This window comes from Momordica charantia (assembly GCF_013281855.1).
Source record: "Momordica charantia cultivar OHB3-1 chromosome 11 unlocalized genomic scaffold, Mcharantia_2.0 BLBB01000011.1, whole genome shotgun sequence".
Taxonomy (NCBI): domain Eukaryota; kingdom Viridiplantae; phylum Streptophyta; class Magnoliopsida; order Cucurbitales; family Cucurbitaceae; genus Momordica; species Momordica charantia.
In genome coordinates, this window is record NW_028275159.1 from 17,786,172 (window position 1) to 17,812,548 (window position 26,377).

At 38.4% G+C, this 26,377-nt stretch overlaps 2 protein-coding genes across 2 annotated transcripts; both read left to right on the plus strand.

Annotated features, from left to right (window-relative positions):
* Positions 1 to 20,782: 20,782 nt before the first annotated feature.
* Positions 20,783 to 21,701, plus strand: ATPD (F-type H+-transporting ATPase subunit delta). Its single transcript, XM_088120284.1, has one exon. It carries the CDS (start codon positions 20,850 to 20,852, stop codon positions 21,567 to 21,569), a length of 720 nt encoding a protein of 239 aa, XP_087976410.1. The 5' UTR covers positions 20,783 to 20,849; the 3' UTR covers positions 21,570 to 21,701.
* Positions 21,702 to 22,321: 620 nt separating this feature from the next.
* Positions 22,322 to 22,753, plus strand: LOC148208241 (uncharacterized). Its single transcript, XM_088120161.1, has one exon. The coding sequence runs from the start codon at positions 22,322 to 22,324 to the stop codon at positions 22,751 to 22,753; it is 432 nt and encodes a 143-aa protein (XP_087976287.1).
* The last annotated feature ends 3,624 nt before the right edge of the window (positions 22,754 to 26,377 follow it).

Sequence of the window (26,377 nt, forward strand, 5' to 3'; positions counted from 1 at the left end):
AATGATTTAACTATGTTTATGTTTGAGTGCATGTTTGAAGTGTTTTAGATATTAATAGGAAGTGAATCTTTGAAGTGAATTGGTACGTCAAGTATAATGTTGTTGGAATTCAATAACTGTAAATGTGGCTATCCTGCAGTTATGGTAGCCATTTAAAACATATGTCATGTATAGTTTGTGGTTTTGGATGATTTTGTTGAATCTGTAAAATGAATTGGTGATTGTGGATGTTTTACATAATAAAAGTAAGTTTTGAGAATTTGAAGTTTGAAGATTAGTTTTTCTTAATTTTGTGGGGTTTTTGATTACGCTTGTTTACATGCGTAAAAAGAAGGTTTTAGATGCTGTTTTTACTATGTTTTGGACTTTTTCTCGGTCGTTTGAGTTCCAATTCATGCAAAATTCATATATGATGGTTTGTGGTTGGCTTATATTGTATTTATGACATTTTAGGACCATTTGGGAGTGCAAATTAATCAAAAGAAGCAAAAAGACGGGAACATCATCATGGGAGGCGCCAGGCGCCTGTGTGGCTGCAGAAAAACTGGTTTTCTTCCAACTTTGCCCTTAATGAAACGCGTCTTCTAATGCGTTTTGGTGGTTCCAACCGATGCATACGTGTAGAAGAAGTGTTCCACTATCAGTTTGAGCACGATTTAGTCAGTCAAAGGAGTTGGAAATGGGTAATCCACCAGCGTTTTAGGACCTACCTAACCAATTCTGCATAGCTATAAATTTCAGCAGCTTCTCGACCAAAATCATCAAGCCTTGCTTCCTTCTCTTGATCATTCTTAGTGTTTCTTTGTGCTTTCTAAGTACTTTTGAGTTGCTTTCATTAGTTGCTTTTAGTTTTTAAATCCGGAACACTTTACATTCCTTTATTGAGCTTTGTTTTGTTTCCGTTATTACTTAGTTATTTTCTACCTATTCAAATTTATAAAAATCCAGCACTTAGCTTATCTTTACTTTGCCTTTACTTTATTTTTAGTTAAGAGAATTGTGTTTTTGGAGGAAAGAGCACGTGACACTCCCCCTTGCTTGAAAGAGAAGGGCGAAGCTCTCAATCCCGAGCAAAACTCTCTGTTAGTTAACTTTTGTTTTTCACACATGCATTTCAATTTCAACCATTTTACTTGCTTATTTTCTTCAATATGTCTTTCTAAATTCCCGTCTCTAGCCCGGTTATGGATAGTTAGCCTTTTATTTCTAAAAAGGGTTGCTAAGAAGTAGTGTTTTTGCTTTCCATTCATTGCTCAACATGTTTTCCCAAAAAGTTAGGATTTAGAGAAGGCCACTATAAGTCTTAACAAGCCAATACTGAAAAGGTTGCTTATTTGCATTGTTGAGTGGTTAAACCGAGGAGAGGAGCGCCTTAGACATAAGGGTTCCGGTTAAGTAGCCTAGACATAGGACCTTAACCCGAGGTTGCGACTATTTCCATCCTAAAACTAAGATATCTCTCATAATAGACATATTAGGGAATGTCTTAGGACTTTGAACTTGCTTAGACATAAGTCAAGTGAAAAGCGTACTCGTTGGTTCCTAAAGTAAAATGCATATCGTCCTTAGCGTATCCTTGACTCTTTGTTGGCTAACTTGAAGTAATTCGGGCTAGGTTTTACCATTATAAGACCAAATCCCAAATCCAAAACCATTATTTGTGACCACTTCCCATTTTACAAGAATCACTCATTTCAACGTTCACTATTCATTAAAACTTTAGAGTTTGGAAATTATTTAGAAGTCCTTGAGGATCGATACTTGGATACTCCATCCATTTTATATTACTCTGACAGGTGTGCGCTTGCATCTATAGAATTGTTACCACGCTTAGTGCGTGCGTTCAGCATAACCCCAGTCAGTTTTATACGTACCTTTCCTTTAGTTTGTATAATTTGGATTGAAGTTAATGAGAGTTATATGGACATGAGAGAGTTGTGTGTGTTTTTTTATAGTGAGACTAAGTTTTGTGCATTTTAAGTTTGTTTGGGAGAGTTTTTATTGGCTTTAAATATATGAGAGTGTTGGGGGGGGGTGTTATTAAGTGTTTTTGGATAACGTTGTTGAATTTTAAGTGAATTGTGATAGAGTTTATGTGAATGTTTTTTAGACTCGGTGAGAGTAAGTTTTGTGAATTTGAAAATTGTTTTGATGAGTTTTTGTTAACTTTTAATGCTTACTTTGAGTTCATGTATATGCAAAGCTTTAGTTCATGGCATGTGCAAAGTTTGAATGTTTTGTTTGATGTGGAATGAGTTAGAATTGGAAGTTTGTTTGAATGGAAGTAGTGAGTTTATTTGAATAGAAGTGGTGAGTTTGTTTGAAGTGGTGAGTTATTAAGTGTTTTTTAGACTTAGTGAGAGTAAGTTTTGTGAATTTGAAAGTTGTTTTTAATGAGTTAACTTTTAATGCTTACTTGAGTTCATGCATATGAAGTGAGAATAACATTTTTAGTTCATGGCATGTGCAATTAGTTTGTTACGTGGAATATGAGTTAGAATTGGAAGTTTGTTTGAATAGAAGTAGTGAGTTAACTTGTGGAACTATTTGTTAACATAAGTTTATTTGTTATTTATTTTTTCAAGTTCTTTCGATTTCTGTATCGAAAGCTTCTGAAAAGTTGATTATCTGATCTCGTGAAGAATTATGATATGAGAAATTTTCATATGTTTAGGTTTTTTATTTGAGACTTCTTAGAATTTGTTTAATTTTTGTTTGTATGAACTTCTTGTATTTTTTGTAAAACTAAATTTTATTTAATATTATAAGTTTTATATTAAATTCAATGTATGGCAAGGTTTATTCATGAAAAAAAATAAAAAACCCTTCGGAGACGAAAAAGGATTTGGTCGCCGAAGGTCAGATACCTTCGTAGACGAAACCAGATTTGGTCGTCGAAGGGCGACCAAATTCATTTTCGTCTCCGAAGGTTTATGACCTTTGGCGACCAAATTTGTTTTCGTCTCCGAAGGTATATAACCTTCGGCGACCAAATTCATTTTAGTCTCCGAAGGTTTATGACCTTCGGCGACCCAATCTATTTTTGTCGCCGAAGCTACCTTCGGCGATGAAAAATATAAATCGTCACCGAAACCCTCGGCGACTGGGTAATGGCGACGATTTAGGCGACGACTTTGTTTCGTCGCCAAAGATCTTCGGGGACGAAATTTGACCTTTTAGCGACGAAAATTGTCGTCGCCAAAACTCCAAATTCTTGTAGTGAATACCCTGAGACATATAGAACCTCTTAGTTAAGTAATCTAATAGCTTGGTTTTATTATTGAAAATGTTAGGTTAAATTGGATTTCACATAGAATACAAGGATATAGCTTAGACATAGAACCTCTTACTGGTAGAAGAAGAAGTTGGTTAGGTGTTCTTTAGGTATGTAACTACCCAGAAGCATTTTGTGATAGAAGAAGAACTTTGTTTCTAGTAGAAGTGTAAATAGTGCTTATCGCTATTATGAACTTTGTGTTTTTTATTCCCAAAGTAATGCAGGAAGTAGATGGGTTGTCTTTATTTAATTGCCTACAGTTTTTAAAACCAAAATACCTCATCCAGTCTTTTGTGTCCAAAAAAATCGATTGCATTTGAGAGCTTTTCACAATTAAGTTTTTATGAGTCACTATGGATATGAACTTTGAAGGTTCGTTATTTTAGTTGTATTACTTGAGGCAGTGTGCACTTGCATGTATTATTTTTATCGGTTAAGGTAGAGACTCAAAAAGTTTTTGGCGTCGTCGTTGGAGACTTTTTTTTCAAATTCACGTTTTAGTGAACTATTTTCAATATTGTGGTCATCGCATATCTCTGTTCAGTGTGAACTATTCTTTATATCTGACCTTTAACTGATATTTTTAATTTGTATGAACACAAAGTCTTTCTTGCAAAAGTTATAACCCAAGATAGAAAGAACCCTAACGAGGCTAAGGTGAGAACATAGATCAAGAAAACAAAAGAGAAGTTGAAAAAGAGAAGGAAAAAAAATGTAGGAGAAGTTACTTGTAGTCAAACAACAACCAACATGAATGCTTGAAATGGATGCTCAAATGATATATAGTCTAACAATATGAAGTAACATGCCCATAGCTCTTCTTAACCCATTTTATTGTTTATATTTTGGTGATATCTGCCATTATCTTGAATATTGTCCATCTAATCCTAAATCTTTTTATTATACAGGTCAACCATGTGACCAACGAGACTTCCATCCTTATTCAGATCCCTACAACCCAGATTTGGGGCATTATTCAAATTTCTCGTGGGTTGGACAATAAGATGAAAGTATTCAGCCATACGAGCAAACTATCCTACTAGAATAACCAACACAACCTCAGCAGGAGTACAATCATCAATGGATGCCCAAAAAATGCAATCGTCACAAAATTGCAGCCTTAAAGAGATGATGATAGAATATATGACAAAGGAGCGATGCGATGGTTCAAAGTCAAGCAGTAATCATCCAAAGCCAAGCTGTTTCATTACACAACCTTGAGGTTCAAATCGAGAAGTTGGTCGACGAGATGAGGAATAGTCCACCAAAAGCATTGCCTAGCAACATGGAGCTCAAAAAGCGAGAAGGAAAAGAGGAAGTACTTGCAATGAGCTTTTGGAGCGAGATAGAATATGAAGAATCTAAGCTCTTAGTAGAAAATGGTGATCCACCAATTCCTGATGTGATGAACAAGGTAGGGAGGAAGAAACATGTTGAACTAGAACAACCGATAGAGGTAAGAGTAAAGAAAAGTGCACATAAGTTTAGTAATGTACCCAAGCTCACTACTTGCAGATATTGGACTACTTTCCTCTTTCCTAAAGCATTTTCTGGAGAAATAACAGGATATACATCGGAGAGGGTTGGTCATACATTGCAAAAAACTGATTGCATTTGAGAGCTTTTCACAACTGAGTTTTTAAAAGTCCCTACGGATACAAACTTGGAAGAATTCATTATTTTTCTTGTATTACTTGAGGTCGCGTGCACTTGCACGTATCCTTTTATCTGTCAAGGTAGAGGCCCAACAAATTCATGTAGGATGGGAGTAAGGATTGCAAAAAAAAACCATTGGACTCGATCCTCACTGTACCCAACCTGGTCGGGTCGGAGAATCTCTGATTTGATCGATGACAGGGTCAAACGAAGGATCCTAATCGGGGTCCCCGATGGGGTGGGGGGAGGTCTCCCCGTCCCCATCCCTGTCCCATTTAATATTTTAGTAATATTTATATTTTTATATATAATAATATTAATATATATTGATTTTTATAAATACTTTTCTGTTTAAAAAAAAAACCGAAGCCCAATAGCCCATTTAGCTACTTTTTATTTCCTCATAGTACTAGTAACCCTAATATCTTATTCAAATCTAGCCACTTTTTCACTTTCTCCCCTAATCTATTTCTCTCTCAACTTCTCAAATCCATTCACCCACTTCCCACCCCACCCACCGGTGACGACCACCCTTATTGTCTCTCCAGTTCCAGCGACCCAGTTCCGCCAGCCACCCTTTGTCTGGTGTATTTTTTGGAAGACACCAAAAGAATTATATTAAAAAATATAGATGATGGGTTACTCGAGGAATCTATGCCCCGTCCCCACCCCCAAAATTCGAGGACGGTGGCGGGAATGGGGATGGCCCTTTAGCTCACCCCGCCCTGCCCCGTTGCCATCCCTAGATGGGAGCTTTTGGAAGGCTATATTTAGGAACGCCTCGTCCTTCAAGTTCTCGGCCATCTTCACTTCGGCCTTCTTGAGCTCAGCCAGCTTAGAATTGAGCTATTCTACCTCAAGCTTGAGGTTCACAAGGTCTGTATAGGATCTCTCAATCTATGCCTCGATCTCTTTGAACTTGTCTTCATGGTTCTTCACCTCTCCCTTAAAAGTGTCCAGAGTAGCTTCAGCATTACTGATCTGGTGGATGACTCAAAGCAGGTTGGCCCTCCCCTTCTTCAGCTCTGCTTTTGCTTGCTTAGTTTCCTTGAGTGCCTTGGCAGAGCTGGCTCTCTCCCATTCTACCCACTATTCGCGCATAAGTAGATCAGCCATGAGTAGAGCTGATGTCTTGTAGAAAAGAGCATTAGGCTGTAGGGAAATGTGTTAATAAATAAATAAATGATAAGGAAAGATATATGAGTTAACAAGATCAAGTGGTTACCTTAGCGACGTGGTCAGCCGCGAGTTGGACAGTGGTCCCACCAGGTGGAGAGAAAAGCTCAAAACGAGCAAGGGCACGGTTAAAGCTCGATCGGACCACTCGACACGTCAAAGCGTTCACATTCTCGGTGGGTGGTTGTGGCACTCGAGTAGAGAGGAGAGGTACGAACCTGTACTACATCTGAATGAGAGGATCATGAGATCATGGAAACATGTTTAAAAAAAACTTAAAAGAATTGATAGTCACTACCTATATCAATAAAGTGGACCTTTCTTTTTAGAGACTCAACCATAAGAACTCCAAAGTTAAGCATAAAGGGATTGGATCCCGCAGCAGAAGCGCACGGACGTGTGTGCTTCGATCTTGTCTTAGAATTACAACAAAGAAAAGACATATAAGCATGAATAAAAGGAAGTTAGTGATACAAACCTTTGAAGACACCTCTTCAATGTAGATATCAACACCACCACAAAGTCTTCCTCGCTATCCTATAGACGTTAAGAACTCGGTTTGTGGGAACCGTCTTATAATTGGAAGGGAAAACAAAAGAGCGAGAGAGATTTTCCTGGGAACCGGAGAACAAAATAGAAGGGGAAAGCCTCTCTTTTATAAGGGAGGAAGAGTGGTGGGGAAGTTGACTTCCCTATTCACCAAATCCCCATGGTGGGAAGTGGGAAAACCTCCCTACTTTCCACCAGGTTTTCCTCCCATTTTTATTTTTATTTTTTTCTTTTTATTTTAATTTAATTAAAAATATTTTAATTAAATCAATAATTAATTAAATTATATTTAATTAATTACCAAAAAGGAATTATTAATTTAATCAAATTAAATTTAACTTAACCAAATTAACATGAGTCATTAATTGAATTAAATCATATTTAATCAAATTAAGCTTAAATTAATTAACCATATTAGAATCAAATTCCAATATACATCTCTCTCATAATTTTGAATCCAATTCAAAATAAACTTTATATTATAATGTATCATCATACATTATATTAATGACATCTCATACAATTAACTTTCATTTCCTTTTACTAATTTGAACAATTCAAATTCTTTTCAAGACTAATTGTTCTTAACTATCCTTTACGAGCTAGCAAAGGGATCTAATGGACTTTCAGATCCGAAGCTCCAACGATACGAGATTAATTGATTAAACTCATTAACCATATTAATCAACTTTCGTTAACTGTCGGTCACTCCACTAAAGACCTATAGTTGCACTCTTCTCACTGTAGAATATTTTGCATCCATGGATTTTGACAATTATCGGTAATTCAATCCTTCACGAGTGTTCGTAACCACAGCTGGGTAAAATTACCGTTTTACCCCTATGTTACATCTTATGCCTTAAGTATCGCTGATCCTCTAATGAACAATCCAATTATGGTCAAACCAATAATCGGAAGTCCCTCTTGGGCCAGTGAGAGGGTGGGGGCTCATTGTTCAAGTCCTAGAGTCAGCACTTAGGAGAACACTCATCTACTTACCCTACAGCCGGGAAGGAGTGAATTCCATCTTGTGTAGTTATGTTCCCAGCTCCCCGCTTGGTCTCGTCCCCAAAATGGTAGGTATGTTAAGTTGGCAACTTGGGCCACTCTCACCCATACAAATCAAAGGACAAGCCCTAACAGGCAGGAGTCCATAACTCACTCAGGATTAAGATTGAGTTACTCTGTCATCCTATTGAAATATAATCTATTAGCTAACGGTATTACAGCTAAAGATTAATTATTTCGCGGTCCGGTCTTATACAAACTCATTGTATAGGATACCCTCACTCGCATGTCTCCACATGAACGACCTGGATCAAGTCATTTGTAACTATTACAAAGTAGGCCGTATCCATAGTGTTGCCAGGATAAGGTACCTAACCTTATCCATATACTATAGACCCTTTAGGTTACTACTGGAACATTATCCACCTGTATATAGAATATATACTGTATATATATACATTTTATATCAAATATATACTGTATATCTATTATATACTATTCCACTTACATCACATAACCTCGGATGTTAATGCAATTCTATCAATGACAACTTTATTGAATGAATATTTTGTTTTTTATGTTTACAAACCACGAGTTTAGGGCATAAAACCTAACAAACTCCCATTTGAAATAAACTCTAGTGGGGTGTACAAAAGCTAAAGGCAACAATGGGTTGTACAATAAAGTACAAATACAATCAACTAGGGCATACACTACTATACCTTTTACAAGTCTCCCACTTGCCCTAGAATATATTGTACATATCTCGTAGGTCTAGACCTTCTAGACGGTCCTTTAACACTTTAGCTGTATGAGCCTTTGTAAACGGATCAGCAATTTACCACAGCATCACTGTTATCACAATAAAGTGTGATAGGAAAAGTCATGTTTGGAACAACTTCCAAATTAGTTAAGAATTTTCTAAGCCAAACTGCTTCTTTTGCTGCTTCACAAGCGGCAACAGATTCGGCCTCCATTGTGGAGTCTGCGAAACATCCTTGTTTGATGCTCCGCCATACTATAGCTCCTCCATTAAGAGTGAACACTGATCCCAAACTGGATTTCCTCAAATGCTTATCACTTTGGAATTCAGAGTCAGTGTATCCTGTAAGGATCAAATCCTTAACGCCATACACAAGCATATCGTTTCTCGTTCTCCTAAGATACTTGAGGATACTCTTAACGGCAGTCCAGTGATCATATCCTGGATTGGATTGATACCTACTGACAATCTCTACTACAGCAAATGTCAGGCCTAATATACAACATGGCATACATCAAGCTGCTCACTGCTAAAAAATAAGGAATGTGTCTCATATCCTCAACTTCTTGAGGTGTCTTAGGACATTGTTCTTTAGACAGAGAGATTTCATGTCTGAAAGGTCGTAAATCTTTCTTAAAATTCTGCATCGAATATCTGACAAGCATTTTGTCGATATAAGTTGCCTGAGACAGAGCTAGCGTTTTGTTCTTTCGATTCCTTATGATTTGAATCCCCAGAACAAACTAAGTGTCTCCCAAATCTTTCATTTGGAATTCTGTTGCTAGCCACTTCTTAATGTCAGTTAGGAAACCTACATCATTCCCAATGAGTAGGATATCATCCACATACAACACCAAGAAAGCTACAGTGTTGTTGATGATCTTCTTGTATACACAAGGCTCATCAACATTCTGGTCAAAACCATAAGACTTGATTGTTGTATCAAATCTTATATTACAAGATCGAGATGATTGTTTTAATCCATAAATGGATCATTTAAGCTTGCAAATCTTTTGCTTTTGACCTTGCTTAATGAACCCTTCTGGTTGAGACATATAAATACTCTCTTCAAGATTGTCATTCAGAAAAGCAGTCTTAACATCCATTTGCCAAATTTCATAGTCATAAAATGTGGCAATGGACAAGAGTTTTCATATAGACTTTAGCATGGCAATCGCGAAGAAGGTTTCCTCATAGTCCACCCCTTCCCTTTGGGTGTAACCCTTTGCCATGAGTCTAGCCTTAAAGGTCTGTACCTTTCCTTCGGCATCTCGTTTTCTCTTGTAGATCCACTTACAACCTATAGGTTTGACCACATCAGGTTGATCTATAAGGTCCCAGACATAATTGAAGTACATAGAACCCATTTCAAGGTCCATAGCTTTGATCCATTTGTCCTTATCAACATCTTCCATTGCCTTTTTGTATGTCAATGGATCCTCAACGCCATCATCAGATATGACTACTTAGGTTTCTGTTAAACCCACGTAACGATTAGGTTGTGAAACAATCCTCCCACTACGTCGAGGCACTCTCAACTAAAACTTTGTTTTCTTATGGATCGAAGAAGAGTCCACCTCTCGTTTCCTTGGGGTAACCTATGAATAGGCACACTTTTGAACGAGATTCCAGTTTCTTCGGTTTGTCACTAACACATGTGCTGGACATCCCCAAATTCTGAAATGACGTAAACTAGATTTACGTCCCCTCCATAGTTCAAAAGATGTTTCAGAAACACTTTTTGATGGAACTAGGTTCAAAATGTATACTGCAGTCTCTACTGCAAAACTACTACAAAACCCCAAAACGAGGCAGGCAATTAAGCATAGCTCATCATAGATCGAACCATATCTAATAGGGTTCTATTTCTCCTTTCCCATACACCGTTCTGTTGAGATGTACCATGTGATCAGAGTTGGGATGTAATTCCATGTTCTATCATATAGTCCTGGAATCTTAAGTCCATATGCTCTCCACCCCAATCAGATCGAAGTGTCTTTATCGTCTTACCTAATTGGTTCTCAACTTCAGTCTCGTACTCCTTAAACTTTTCAAAGGCTTTAGACTTATGTTGCATTAGGTAGAGATATCCATACCTTAAATAATCATCTATGAAATAGATGAAAACTCATACCCTCCCTTGGCTTTAACATTCATCGGACCACAAAGATCTGAATGTACCAGCTCCAAGGATTCTTTGGCTCTGTAACCTTTTCCAGTAAAAAGTCTTTTAGTCAACTTGCCTTCAAGACAAGATTCACATGGAGGTAAGGAGTCATCTTCTAACTCGCTTAGAAGTCAACTCTTAACCAATCTCCCAATCCTATTGAGGTCACATTAGGTGCCAAAGATAGGTATCTTCTTATGGAGAAGTTCTTTGCCTTTTGTGTTGAGTTTTAGCATTTTTAAACAACTCTGTATTTAAAATTGTTGTACTTATGGTTGGTCTTAACACACATAAGTTGTTTTCAAGTTTTGCAGAACAAATGTTAACACCATTTCATGAACTGAACACTTCATTTAATGAAAAAGAAATAGCATAACATTGTTCTAGTAGATAAGAAATTGAAATTAAGTTCCTCTTTATTTTAGGAACTACATACACATTATCTAATAATATATATGTATTCTTGTCTAAAAATTGTTGGGTGTGTTGCCCTAAGCTCGTAGTTTGTATTTTGTAAAAACAAATGTCTATTTAATAAAGTTTTATTCAATAAATTTGTTGTTGAATCATAGCTTTGCATTATCCAAAATCCAATAAACTAAACATCCAAGGTTATTTGTGATGTAATCGGGACAGTATATATACTGGGTATATAGTTGATATACGGGGTATATATTTGATATACCCCTGATATATGAATGGATAATGTCCCGTGAATAACCTAAAGGGTATATAGTATATGGATAAGACTGGGTACCTTATCCTGGCAACACTATGAATACGACCCGCCCTGTAAAGGTTATAGACGACTCGATCCAGGTCGTTCGTGTGGAGACATGCGAGTGGGGGTATCCTATACAATAAGTTTGTATAAGACCGGACCGCGAAATAGACAATCTTTAGTTGTAACACCGTTAACTAATAGATTGTCATTTCTTAGGATGACCAGGCAACTCATTCTCAATCCTGAGTGAGTCATGGACTCCTGCCCGTGTGGGCTCGTCCTTTGATCTGTATGGGTGAGAGTGGCCCGAGTCGCCGACTCAACATTCCTACCATTTTGGGGACGAGACCGAGTAGGGAGTTGGGAACATAACTTCACAAGATGGAATTCACTCCTTCCCGACTTTAGGGGAGTAGATGAGAGTTCCCTTAAATGCTGACTCCGGGACTTGAACAAGGGGCCCCACCCTCTCATTGGCCGAGAGGGACTTCCGGTTATTGGTTGGACCATAACCGGGTTGTTCATTAGAGGAGCAGTGAAGTTTAAGGAGTAAGATGTAACTCAGGGGTAAAACGGTAATTTGACCCAACTTGAGTTACAAACACTTGTGAAGGATTGACTCATCATTAATGGTCCTATATCCATGGACACGAAAACATTCTGCAGTGAGAAGAGTGCAACTGCGGGTCTTTAGTGGAATGACCCGTAGTTAACGAATCTAGATTAACTCGGTCAATGAGTTTGACCGATTAATCTTGCATCGTTGGAGCTTCGGATCTGTAGGTCCATTAGGTCCCCTTACTAGCTCATAACGGGTAAAACGAGGATCAAATTTTTGGAAGAATTTGAACTGTTCAAATTTCTTAAGGGATTATATGTATATTGATACATTATAATATATAGTTAATTCTAAATTAAAACTATATATTATGAGAGAAATTATTTGAATGAGATTCAAATAAAATTAATATGAATATGATTCATATTAAAACTATAGGTTAAAAGTTAATACACATAAGATGTACATTAAATCTATAGGTTATACAAGAGAGAATATGGTTTAATTAAATATGAGATATTTAATTAAATGTTAAATAATTAATTGTTAATTATTTAATATTACATTTAATTAATTAATTATTAATATTAATTATTTATTAATTTGATTAATAAATTATTTTATATTACATTTAATTAATTAATTATTAATTTGATTAATATTAATTATTAACGCCCCTCATTAATGTAGGGGAGTGGGGAGTTAAGTGATGTGGGGTAACTCCCCACGTCACTTGTTTTTCTAGGAAAATTTGCAGAAGTGTTCTGCAAAAACAGAAGAACACAGAACTCCCAAAGTGATGCTCTCTCTGTTCAAACTCTCAATAAAATTTTCCCTCTCGTTCCAATAGAAACTCTCCCACAAGAACGATCTCGTACCCAGAGGATAGCGAGGAAGGCTTGGTGGTGGTGTTCGAGGGAATTTTGTCAAAGAAACGTTTTTCAAAGGTATTGAATTTCCTCTGTATTTTTCCTCTTTCAATTTCGATTTTGTATCCCTAAAATCAGCAACGAAAATCCGCTTCCGCTCCGGGATTAACATCCCTTCAAAAACAACTTTAGGTCTCCCACTATGACTGCTGAGAAGACATCTTCCGTTCCGACTTTGAGAGTCATTCCCCCAGCATCAAGCTGCCTCCAGGAACTAATTCCCTGAAAAGAAGAACAAACATAGTTAGTGGCCTCTGAATCCAATATCCAAGCAGAATCATCATTCTCCACTAAACATGTTTCAAGAAAAATTAAATCATATTTACCTTCTTTGGCTTTCTTCTTTTCGGCCAAGTATTTCGGGCAGTTTCTTTTCCAGTGCCCATCCATGTTGCAGTGGAAACATTTTCCTTTGTCTGCAACTTTGGCCTTGCCCTTCTTGGTAGCAGTAGTAGCAGTAGGGTCAACGTTTGCCTACTGAGGTCTTACTTCCAGAAGAATAAAGTGCAGAGTTGGTTCCTGAGGTCGAACCTTAACGGAACCGTTTTGAGGTGACAACGTTTGCCTCCCCTTCTTGTCCCTTATTTTTCATAAGAGACTGAAAAATTTGTAGCTCATTTAAGAGCGTGGTAAGGTTGTACTCGATCTTGTTCATCACAACATTGCTACGAAACTATAGGAAACTCTTTGGAATAGATTCCAAGATAAAGCTAACCTGACTCCCCTCGTCTATGACAGTGCCATTCAATTTAGCCACATTAAAGTGGACAATCAGAATGAGAACATGTTCTCGCACTGATGTTCCCTCTTTCATGCTGGAATTGTAAATGAATTTGAGAGCATCGTGTCAGGCTTGAATGGACGACTGTCCAAACATGTCGTGCAACGAATCTATGATCTCCCTTGCGGTGACCATGCTCTCATGCTTCTTGACCAGCACATCAGATATGCTTGCCAAAATGTAGACCTTGGCCTTGTCATTAGCCTTGATCCATCTGTCATAGGCATCTCGACTGGCTCGGGCTGGCATTAGGCGTGGGAGCCAAAGGACACTCCTCAGTTAAGACGAACCTAAGATCATCTACCATGAGTATCGTGTTAAGGTTCATTTTCCATTGTGTGTAATTTTCACCGTTGAATTTTTCGGCGGCAAGCAAGGCAATAGATTTAGACATGCTGAAATATAAACAAATCTATATTAGACACTTGCACTACCCATTAACAACCCAATCAATTTTAGCAAAAAGTAATAATGCACCCTTTCAATCCAGATTATTTTTGCGACGATGCTTCAGTGATTTAGAGCAACAACTACCATGGGGCAGTCAGCTACTCCTTCACTGAATTGAGACATTCTCAACTAAATATTACACCAGAATAACTCTTATTCCTATAACAGTTAGTCGCCATTTGTTTGGTCAAGGAGTTACTAACAAACTTAAATAACTTCTCGTAAGTGTGACCCGCCATTTTCAGACCCTAGAGGTCCGCCCCAATAAGCCTGTCGTAGGGAAGGACAAATATTGGTGCAAAACCTAAGAGACCTTATCCATTTCTGAAGTTCACCCTGATTTTGATTCCATACAACAGACCCTTCGTAGGGGTGGTTGCTCTAGGACGACAGACAGGCCGTGTATGAAACCTCACATTGTAAACCAATGAAAGAGATGTCACACGTCCTTCTCCCACTTACTATAAATACTTTCTCCATTCACTTTGGTATTGAACCATGCAAACACCTTCCGTAGGGAGGCCACTCCCAAGGCGACATGAGACCGAGCATAGAACTCACGATGTGAACTTATACGTAGAACGTGAGTGAAAGAATGTATATATATATGACGTATATCTCATATACATGGTATATTTTATATATACACCTAATCCTCTCACTTAGTATTTTACAATTTAGGGTTATTACTTAGGTAAAATCCGGCTAAATGAAATTATCTAAGTTTATTAGTTTGTCCAATATAACTTTTATATTGGATTTGTTTAAAACTTAATGTTTTAGTTCATTAAACACTTTAACGAACTAACCACATTATTGCATGCTATAAAATATTGACTAATTCAACCCCCAAGTCGATTCCCAAGTAGTGGTGTTCCCTTACGGTTAGTTTAAGTACCTCAACCTAGACAGAACCTTCCTTAGACATGGTTCCTTTATAGGCAATATTTTATATTTACCTTTTATTTCGTCGTTTTAAACCTATTTAAAACCAAAATAAAAAGTATATAACCTATGACATAATCAATTCCAAACCCCTTTGAAATTAATTATTGAAGACCTAGGGTTTGCATGCAATTCTTGATTATAGACTTTAATTTCTATTCACCAAACTTATAACACTTATAAATTTTAAAGAAATTGAAACTATAATCATGCATCAATGACATACATTAATATAACATTTATATTTACTAAATGTAACGCCCCAGAACTTCCCACACACTTCTAGGTCACGTTAACTACCCACCTGTCTAAACTTAACTCCAAACACGAGATGACAACTCCCTGTGAAATAATTATATAAAATAAAGCTTCAACTCTCATCAATTTACCAATGAACCAACTCTATAGAATATCAATGAAACGTCATCCGTGGACAACCCCATGAGGCAACTTCATTATTCCAACTAGGCAAACTCAATGAATGGAAGAAAACTAAAATAAACACCTATTCCGAAATAAAGTAGACAACGAGTGGGAACCTCCCAATTATTCAAATAAGAACAAGTATTTTATTGACCAAACCATAAAGTCTTAACCATCTAAACCTAAGCTAAGCAAAAGTAACTACGCAGCCTATGGTCCTCGCTCGTCATGTCTCCTCCGTTTCATCACCATGGTCGCCAACGAATCCTCCGCCTGAAACAATAATTGTAGAGGGCGGTGAGTATATAAAATATACTTCATAAGTAGCCCTCACCAACAACACACAAACATCATGCTAAAACAAAAAAATCATGAAACATTCATAGTCATGCTCTTCATCACATTATTCAATCAAACATAGACACGTTCTATAAGATCCGGCGATAACCACAGCCATGAACAATTTAGTTACCAACCTCGAGGCTCCCTAACATCTCAAGCACCTCTACGCTTATCACAGCTATCCTAGCTTTCCAAAGCTAACTTTTTCGAGTAGAGTCGGCCCCTGACCATTTTTACCCAGGGTCCTGACACTGTTGCATCGACCTTCGACCATTTTTACCCAAGCCCCAATGACTTCACCATCTATCGGCCCTTGACCATTTTTACCCAAGGCCCCAATAGTCTTCCTTCCAAAAGACTGCTCGCATCGACCCTCGACCCTTTTTACCCGAGGCCTCGATACTAAGTTAGTGACGTATCAGCCCCCGACCATTTATACACGAGGCCCTGACACTCACCCATTCACTTTCCCTAAGAATCCAACGTTTCTTATCACGACCCACTTCACAACAACCCCTAACCTGCGAACAGGGTCCGAAAATATGTTTCTATTATACCCACATCTCATAAGAAAATAATATGACTCAGACCAGCACACTCGCATCATACACATCATAAAGAAACGTTTATATATGCTCAACCAGCACGCTCACATCATAAAGAAACATTTTTTATAAACTATACTAGCACGCCCACATCATAAGAAAACATAATCGCAATAATTCCATTTTAACGAGCATCCCTTGGTAATCACACATCATTCCACAACAATTTTCAGCAGTCTAACAAGGAAAAATTCCACCATTATCTCCGACGAACATTCAACACTACACCAAGCATACAGATTAGCACAAACGAGAGTTACCTAACACAATAGCGTATCAAAATCAATATTAAACATCACCAAACAGTACAATGGAAAACAACTAACACACATTAACGCACGCACACGCCCCTTGTCTACTTACACAATGGCCCTAACGCTACTAAGCTCACCGAAGGATTCCCTAAATCAAAGGCAACCAAGCTTGAGTTAGAAACTAACTAAAAACACGTAGTTTGCATTAACACTAACTTAGGTGAGTCGCTACCTACTAACTCACACCAAAACCTCATGAGTTAAGAGTGGGTCAACGCAGGTTCGACTTCCAAAACTGAGTTCGAATGTCCTTAGGCTTGTTGTTCCGATGTCAAAAAGCGATGGGTAATTCTGGTTTGAGTCCGATTAGTGGTGGGTCAATGCCGAACCAATGCAAAAGAGGGTGGGTAACATGGATTGAGCTTCGAATAGGAGTGGGTAAGCGCTGAAACTTGTCGAAACGAAGAAAACGTTGGGTTGTTTCGCACCGGAATTGCAAAGTAGCCACCGGAGCCGCTGGTTCACGTGTTGACCACGGGTTTTTTTGTTGAAGAACGGGTCGTGCTGCCGTGGAATCCACCGGAACACGCCACACTACCGCATGAAGGAGAGAGACACACAACTAGATTCGTGAACCGCCGTCGTCCGAGCTTCTGTTCGTCGGAAAAGAACACACGTCGTCGTGGGTGTGGTTGTGCCGCCGTGAAGACTGCTGCGCAGAGGCTGCCGTTCGAGTTTCTGGTTGTCGAAGAAGAGCTATTGCGGCCGCTGCTCGTGATGGTCTACCGCCGTGCCAAGAAGCCGTAGCACACGCCGCCGCCGCTGCTACCGTCGTGGCCGCCGGAGAAGAAAGGAAGAGAAGGGGGTTAGTGGCTAGGGCAAGGGGAGGAAGAAAGAGATGGAAACCTAATGTGTTTTTTTTTTCTTTCTTATTATTAATTTTCTTTTCATTTGTTTTAAAATCAAACCAACCCAATAAAAGCCCAACATAACCAAGCCCAAGAGAAAAAGAAACCCATCCCAACTTAAGATAAAACCAATCACGCAGAACCCGATATATATAAATTTAATTAAAGTTTAATTTAGAATTAAATGAAAATCTCCTGATTCGAGACTAACTAACCTGAGGGACTCGGGGCGTTACACTAAAATAGTGTCATGCTCATTATAACTTTATTTTCATCTAATTAATACAACGCTTATATTGATTAACCATGAAATAAATCATGCTATCATACATTATAACTATTATATACATATGATGCATGCTTAACCTATGGTGGGATTTTAAACTATATGACATACTTTATGCAACATATACTACTAATTAAGTATACATTCAAAATGCATAATAATTAAATAGCAAAATAGACCGGTTTTTGGCTTCCTATAAGAAGTGAAACAAAACCAAACAAAAAAAACTTTTTTTTTTATAAAACCCGATGCCTAGCAGCCAGACCCAGCGCCGAGGCACCGTGGGACAGTGCCTAGGCGCTGCCTCCACTGCTGCAAGCCCGAGCTCTCAAGTTTCTACAGCTAAGGCAGCAGCCGCCTAGGCACCACTGTCTGGGGCCTAGGCGTCGCTGTCCAGCGCTGAGGCGGTATCCGCCTAGTTCCTCCGGTTTTTCTTCACTTCTCTGGTACTCTTTCACAGCAACTCCTTGCCATGAACGACACTAACTTACAGACTCGATTTACCGGATTAAATGTCCAAAAGAACGGGCTTTTACATTGATTGAATCAACGGAAAAGCTGTAAATCTAATGCCAAAAACCGAAAACATCTATTTGCAAACCACATACATCAAATGTATAGAAATACCCACCATTCTTTTCTTTGTTATTCAAAACGAGATCGAAAGCAAAGTCTTGGCTCTGATACCAATTAAAGGGATCGAATCCCGCATCGGAAGTGCGCGAACGCGTGTGCTTTGATCTTGTCTTAGAATTACAACAAAGAAAAGACATATAGGGATGAATAAAAGGAAATTAGTGATACATACCTTTGAAGACACCTCTTCCATGTAGATATCAACGCCACTACAAAGTCTTCCTCGCTATCCTCTAGACGTTAAGAACTCGGCTTGTAGGAACCGTCTTATAATTGAAAGGGAAAACAAGAGAGCGAGAGAGATTTTCTCGAAAATCGGGGAACAAAATGGAAGGGGAGAGCCTCTCTTTTATAAGGGAGGAAGAGTGGTGGGAAAATCACAACTTCCCTAGGGGAAGTGGGAAAACCTCCCCACTTTCCACCATTTCCATTTTTTCTTTTTCTTTTTATTTTAATTTAATTAAAACTATTTTAATTAAATCAATAATTAATTAAATCATATTTAATTAATTACCAAAAAAGAATTATTAATTAAATTAAATTATATCAAATTTGACTTAACCAAATTAAGATAAGTCATTAATTTAATTAAATCATATTTAATCAAATTAAACTTAAATTAATTAACCATATTAGAATGAAATTCCAATATACATCTCTCTCATAATTTTGAATCCAATTCAAAATTAACTTTATATTACACTGTATCATCATACATTATATTATTTGCATCTCATACAATTAACTGTCATTCCCTTTAACTAATTTGAACCATTCAAATTCTTTTCAAGATTAACTATTCTTAACTATCATTTACGAACTAATAAGGCGACCTAATGGACCTACAGATCGGAAGCTCCAACAATACGAGATTAATTGATTAAACTCATTAACCATATTAATCAAACCTTCGTTAACTATCGGTCACTCCATTAAAGACCTACAATTGCACTCTTCTCACTATAGAATATTTTGCGTCCATGGATTTTGACCATTATCGGTAAGTCAATCTTTCACGAGTGTTCGTAACCACAGTTGGGTCAAATTACCGTTTTACCCCTATGTTACATCTCACTCCTTAAATACCACTGCTCCTCTAATGAACAACCCGGTTATGGTCCAACCAATAACTGAAAGTCCCTCTCGAGCCATTGAGAGGGTGGGGCCCATTGTTCAAGTCCCGGAGTCAGCATTTAAGAGAACACTCATCTACTCCCCGAGAGTCGGGGATGAGTGAATTCCATCTCGTGAAGTTATGTTCTCAGCTCCCCACTTGATCTCGTCCCCAAACTGGCAGGAATATTGAGTCAGCGCTCCGGCCACTCTTACCCATACAGATCAAAGAACGAGCCCTCACGGACAGGAGTCCATAACTCACTCAGGATTGAGAATGTGTTGCCTAGTCTTCCTATGAAATAACAATCTGTTAGTCAACGACGTTACATATAAAGATTGGCTATTTCGTGATTTGGTCTTATACAAACTCATTGTATAGGATACTCCCACTCGCATGTCTCCACACAAACGACCTGGATCAAGTCGTCTGTAACATTTACAAAGTGGGCCATATCCATAATGTTGCCAGGATAAAGTATGCAGTCTTATCCATATACTATAGACCCTTTAGATTATTCCCGGGACATTATCCACTTGTATATTGAGAGTATATCGAATATATACCCAGTATATATTATCCGGTTCGATGATAATAACCTTGGATGTTTAGTTTATTAGATTTAGACAATTGCAATGAATTCAACAACAAGCACATTTAGGAGTGATTCAAATGGTTGTTGGGATTGTCTCCATGATTGTTGTTGTGATTCATGCAACAAATATTCTCACCTAATTAGCTCAAATTTAGAAACCTCTATAAATATAACATCACTCAACCAAATCAGGTAGCAATTATGTCTAAAACTAATTTAGAAATTCAGACTTTAGATAGATCTGACTATCAAAGTAATATTTCTTTGTCTCTCTATTCAGCTCACTCAAATCTCATCTCACGAAGTTTGATAGAAACAAGAGCCAATTAGATGAAACTCAAAGTTAAAAAGTTAAAATTGATTAATTAAGTCGAGTCCTCCGCTAAAATTTGAGAAATTCCGAAATTATTTATAATTTCTTAAATAAATAAATAAATAATCCAAAATATTCATTTTGGGGCTTAAATTGCGTATCCCATTCCATACTTCCACGTGTCCACATTTTATCTATTTTCAACTACGAACTTTTGCACCACAGCATTGAGATAAGCCTTCAATTCTCATCCATTGATGCCCTATTTCCTTTCAATCCGAGCCGTTCATCTCTACCACATAATCCAATCCACAGCCTTCTCTTTAGGTTTCAATTTTCCACAACTCACACAACCCATTCCCCAACTCAGAATCTCACTGGAGCTAACAATGGCCGCCGTTCACCAAACCGCCGCCTCTCTCCGGCCGAAGCTCCTTCCGGCCGTCCGAGTCTTCCGGAGCCCTGCCGTGAGCCTCTCCTTTGCCGCCGCTTTTCCTTCCCGCCGACTCACCCTCGGCCATCGCTCTCACGGCGGAGCGAGGATGTCCGCAACCGCCGCCGGAAGCTACGCGGCGGCGCTGGCCGAAGTGGCGGCGGCGAACGACACGCTGGACGCGACGAGCAGCGACGTGGAGAAGATCGAGAGCGTGTTCGCGGAGGCGGCGGTGTACGAATTCTTCGCGAATCCGACGATCGAGATCGAGAAGAAACTGGCGTTGGTGGACGAGATCGCGTCGTCGTCGGCGCTGCAGCCGCACACGGCGAATTTCTTGAAAATCGTGGTGGACGCGAAGAGGATCGACATAATAAATGAGATCGTGAAGGAGTTCGAGTTGGTGTACAACAAATTGACGGAGACGGAGCTGGCGGTGGTGAGCTCGGTGGTGGCGCTGGAGCAGCAGCATCTGGCGCAGATTGCGAAGCAGGTCCAGAAATTGAGCGGAGCCAAGAACGTGAGGATCAAGACGCAGATCGATCCAAGCCTCGTGGCTGGATTCACCGTCAGGTTTGGGAATGCTGGATCCAAACTCATCGATTTGAGCGTCAAGAAGCAGCTAGAGGAGATCGCTGCACAGATCGATCTTGGCAACATTCAACTGGCTGTATAATCATCGTTTCCCATTTCAAACATCATAGAATTTGTAATTTTTGAATTTTTCTCGAGTGGTAACTCTTACTGTATGTGATGTAATTTTTATTCCAATTGTTGGCTCAAATCTTAATTCGGTTTGTTGCCTCAAGGCCTGGTTCTTGGACTTGGAGCGAATGATAGCTGTGTATAAATATGCTGGTTAAGAAATAGTTATAAGGTCTTCCACGTGGCAGTAGAAGAAAGAGGGATATTGAAAGCTTGTGGAGTAATTCCTCATGCTCGGGTCTAAGGAACCATGCCTCGAACCTCGAACATCGGCCTTTGTATGTAGGTATACATATTTTTCTTTATTGCTCGTCTAAAGAACACATTGGATTGTACTAACTTGAACGTCCTGCACTCACCTCGAAACCACCATAATTTGTTACTGTAATCTAATTTGTTTCTATAATCTTGGTAGTTTGTCATTAACAAACTAACCATGACGGTATATATATATGTAGTACCGCGTAATATGGTATCGCAATTGCTTCTTCTCCATTTAATCGTCGGTTATTGCGATTTTTTTTCTTGATCAATTTCGAGTAATTACAATTCCTGGCGCAGATCTATGTTCATTGCGCTTTTTGGAAAGAACAAAGCACTACTTGCAGCTTGGAAATGTAACAATGATATTGTGACATCAAACTCAAGGAGCAATTTCAGCAAAGCAATGGTCCACGGATCTTTCAACTTCGTAAGGAATTGGTTACCATTGTACAAGGTACGATGTCAATCGAGCTTTACTACACAAAATTGAAGACGATCTGGCAAGAACTCGTGGAGTATCGACCATCACTTGACTGCAAATACGACGGATCCAAGTCACTATTAGAGTTTCTTCGTTTAGGGTACGTCGTGATCTTTCTCATGGGCCTTAACGAATCATATGCCACTGTTCGGGCTCAAATTCTCCTCATGGATCCAATTCCTCCGATAAACAAGGTATTTTCCTTACTTATTCAAGAAGAACGTCAACGTGTTGTTGGCATAAGTAATTTTTCTCTTGAATCCATGGTCATGGCTGCTGCTGAAGCTTCAAAGAAGAATAACACTAATCAATTTCGAAAAAGGGATAATCGTTCCTATTGCACACATTGTGGACTTCGGGGCCATGTAACAGATAAATGCTACAAATTACACGGATATCTACCTGGATAAGGCAATAATTTCAGTGCTGCTCGGTCAAATACAATACATTCTACTCCTGCTACTACAAGCATGATTAATCAAGCTCCAGCGAAGAATTTTGTAGCCTGTTGCCCATCCTCCCAAAATTCTCCGCCATCTAATAGTCAACCTGCATTTTTTGCTAGCTTGAGAAATAATCAGTGCTCTCAATTGATGGAGATGCTACAATCTCATCTTATAGTATAAAAACCAGAGACAACACCGCCTAATGTGTGTGTCTCACGTTGCAGGTACATCTTTTTCGGTGTTATCTTCAATTGATTATAATGGCTTCAATTCTTGGATAATTGATTCGGGGGCTTTTAGTCGTATTTGCCATCAAATGTCTCTTTTTCTGGATCTGCGCCCTACTACTAATATTACTGTTGTCTTGCCTACATTACCTCGAATTTCTGTGGAACTTATTGGAACTGTTCAGTTATCAGGCAACTTTATCCTCCATAACGTGCTATTTTGTTCCTCATTCACTTATAATCTTCTGTTTGTGAGTGCTCTACTTCAACATGATTGTATTTTGATCGAATTCTCTGGTGCTTCTTGTTTTATTCAGGATAGGTCATTATTGAAAACGATTGGCAAGGTTGATTGCATGGATGGACTTTACACTCTTTCACTTCCTTTGCTTTCAATTTCTGCTCCTAAGGATGTTTCAATTTTTGCTTGTCATGCTTCTATAGATACTTGGCATAAACGGTTGGGACATCCCTCGCCTGCTCGACTTGCTTTGTTAAAACAATCTTTACCTATTACTGGTGGTTGTTCTTCTTCTATTTGCCATATATGTCAACTGGCTAAGCAACGTCGAGTTTCTTTTTCTGCAATAATCATGTTGCTGATTCTGTTTTTGATATATTACATTGTGACGTTTGGGATCCTTTTAATACTCAATGGTTATACATATTTTTTAACATTAGTTGATGATTGCTCTCGTTTTACTTGGGTGTATCTCATTCGGCGTAAATCTGATGCATTAACAATAGTCCCTCGATTGTTCAAGATAATTGAGACATAATTTTCTAAGGTTATTAAGATATTTCGTTCTGACAATGCTCCTGAGTTTTGATTCACTGATTCCTTTGCTTCTAAAGGGACTTTACATCAATTTTCTTGTGTTGATTGGCCTTAGCAGAACTCGGTTGTCGAACAGAAACACCAACATCTGCTTAATGTTGCTCGGGCTCTCTTTTTTCAATCTCGAGTGCCTCTCCATTTTTGGGGTGATTGTGTACTTACTGCTGCTTATTTGATTAATCGTAAACCTATGCCATGCTCTCCAATGCATCGCCATATAATGTTTTGTTTAAAAGAGACTTTGATTATGCTTCTTTACGCACATTTGAATGTCTTGCTTATGCTTCCACTTTACCATTACACCGCATGAAATTTGATTCGAGAGCTCGCCTTTGTGTTTTTATGGGATATCCAGCTAGTATTAAGGGGTATAGACTTTATGATATTACCAAGAAACAATTTTTTGTTTCACGTGATGTCCTATTTTTTGAAGATTTGTTCCTTTTTCATACTGTGGTTCGGACTGATAGTACTTCTATTGTTGATTTTTTGGCTAAATTTGTACTGTCTACTGTTATACCCGAAGGGCCTTCTATTCATCCTTCATATGCTACTTTGCCTACTCCTACTGCTACTGAACCTTTAGATGTTACGCTTGCTCTCATTGTTGCTGATGTTGCTGGCTATGAGTCTCCTACCATTGCTGTTTCAGATTCTGATCTTGCTACAACTGTCCCTACTGACATTGTACCAGTCGTGCCTATTACTGACCCAGCCGTGCCTAATGTTGATCCAACTCTATCTAATATTACACCAGATTCTGCTATTATATATGTTATTGTACCAACTGCTCCTATTGCTTACGACATCAGTGATCCCGGCACCCTTCTTATTTGAGAGATTATCTGGTGATCCTCTTTCCGATAAAGAAGCAACGCCTTATCGTCGCCTACTTGGTCGGTTGCTTTATTTACAGATATATTGCCTTGATATTTCCTTCTCTATGCATAGACTCAGTCAATTTCTTCAACGCCCATGTTCTGGTCACTTGGCTGCTGTTCATCATCTATTGAGGTATCTTAAAAGTTCACCAGGCCAAGGGATTTTGTTACGAAAATCCTCTGCTTTTCAGCTTCGAGCTTTTTTTATGCTGATTGGGGATCGTGTTCAGATACTCGTCGCTCTATTACTAGTTTTTGTATTTTCTTGGGAGAATCTTTAATTTCCTGGAAGTCTAAGAAGCAGCCCACGGTTTCTCGATCATCAGCCGAGGCTGAATATCGTTCCTTAGCGGGTGTTACTAGTGAGTTGATATGGATTCATCAGTTACTTTCAGACTTACATGTTTCTTTCTCTCCACCAGTTGTGGTTTACTGTGATAATCAAGCAACCGTCTCCATTGCTTCTAATCCAACGTTTTATGAGCGTACTAAACATATTAAGATTGATTGTCACTTTGTCTGTGACAAAGTTATTGATGGTTTTTTAAAGCTCCTGCCTATTCGGTTAGTTCTCAGTTAGCAGACATGTTTACCAAGGCCTGCTCTGTGTTTTCTTATGTCCAAGATGAGTGTTTTTGATCTTTAGGCTCCATCTTGACGGGGAGTATTAGAACTTACCATAATTTGTTACTATAATCTTGGTAGTTAGGTAGTTTGTTATTAACAAACTAACCATGACTGTATGTATATACGTAGCAGTATTAACACTATTGTAAAAGTGTATTATTTTCATTATTCAATAATACAATCCTTCGCTCTATTATCTGTACCGCGTAATAAATTTCAAGTTTTGTCTCAACATTCGAGTTTCACGCTACAACATTTGACATTGTTCGTGGGAACAATCATGTCATTAAGTTGGAATTACAACCACTCATGCATAGTTGTCATGTAACCCCATGCATGACCCGATATATTGCTCCACCCCTATGAGGGGTGTACATGAGTTGGGTTGGGTCGGGTTAAGGGAAAATTTTTGGACCAACTCAAATTTTCGGGTTGGTTGGTTCTGCTACCTGAGAGATCAAAACAAAGTATGCAACCCAACCCAACCCAAAATCAGGTTACTAAATTTTGAGGGAGAAGAATGAAAACATAGATTGGAAGAAAGACAAATAATTTTTGCCAATAAAATTGCAATGCTGGCCACACTTGAAGAGGAAACATGGGTGTGGCATTATACCATTCTAGATTGGATGTGTTGTTTGACTACTCTTATTGCTTTTAATCTTTTCCTGGTTTTGATCCCTCTTTAAAAAAAGACAAGAAAAAATTAGAGAAGTGAAATTGAAAGGGAAAAATAGAAAAGAAAGGGAAAAATAGAGGGTTTTAAACTTTTTTTTCCCTCAAATCTAATCAATTTCTTCTTGCATGGATAATATAGAGTTTTTAAAAAGAAGAAAAACCACTTTTCCCTTGAAATAAATACAAAGCCAGTAAATTGATAGAACGACGGAGAGGAAGAGATGAATGACTTGACTCGACAACCGCAAAGAGGAGTGGTTGGATGGCAGCAATGGAGACAAGCGATTGAAGGTGACAATGGTAAAGGCAACTACCTGGTTACGATGGAGAGCGGCGT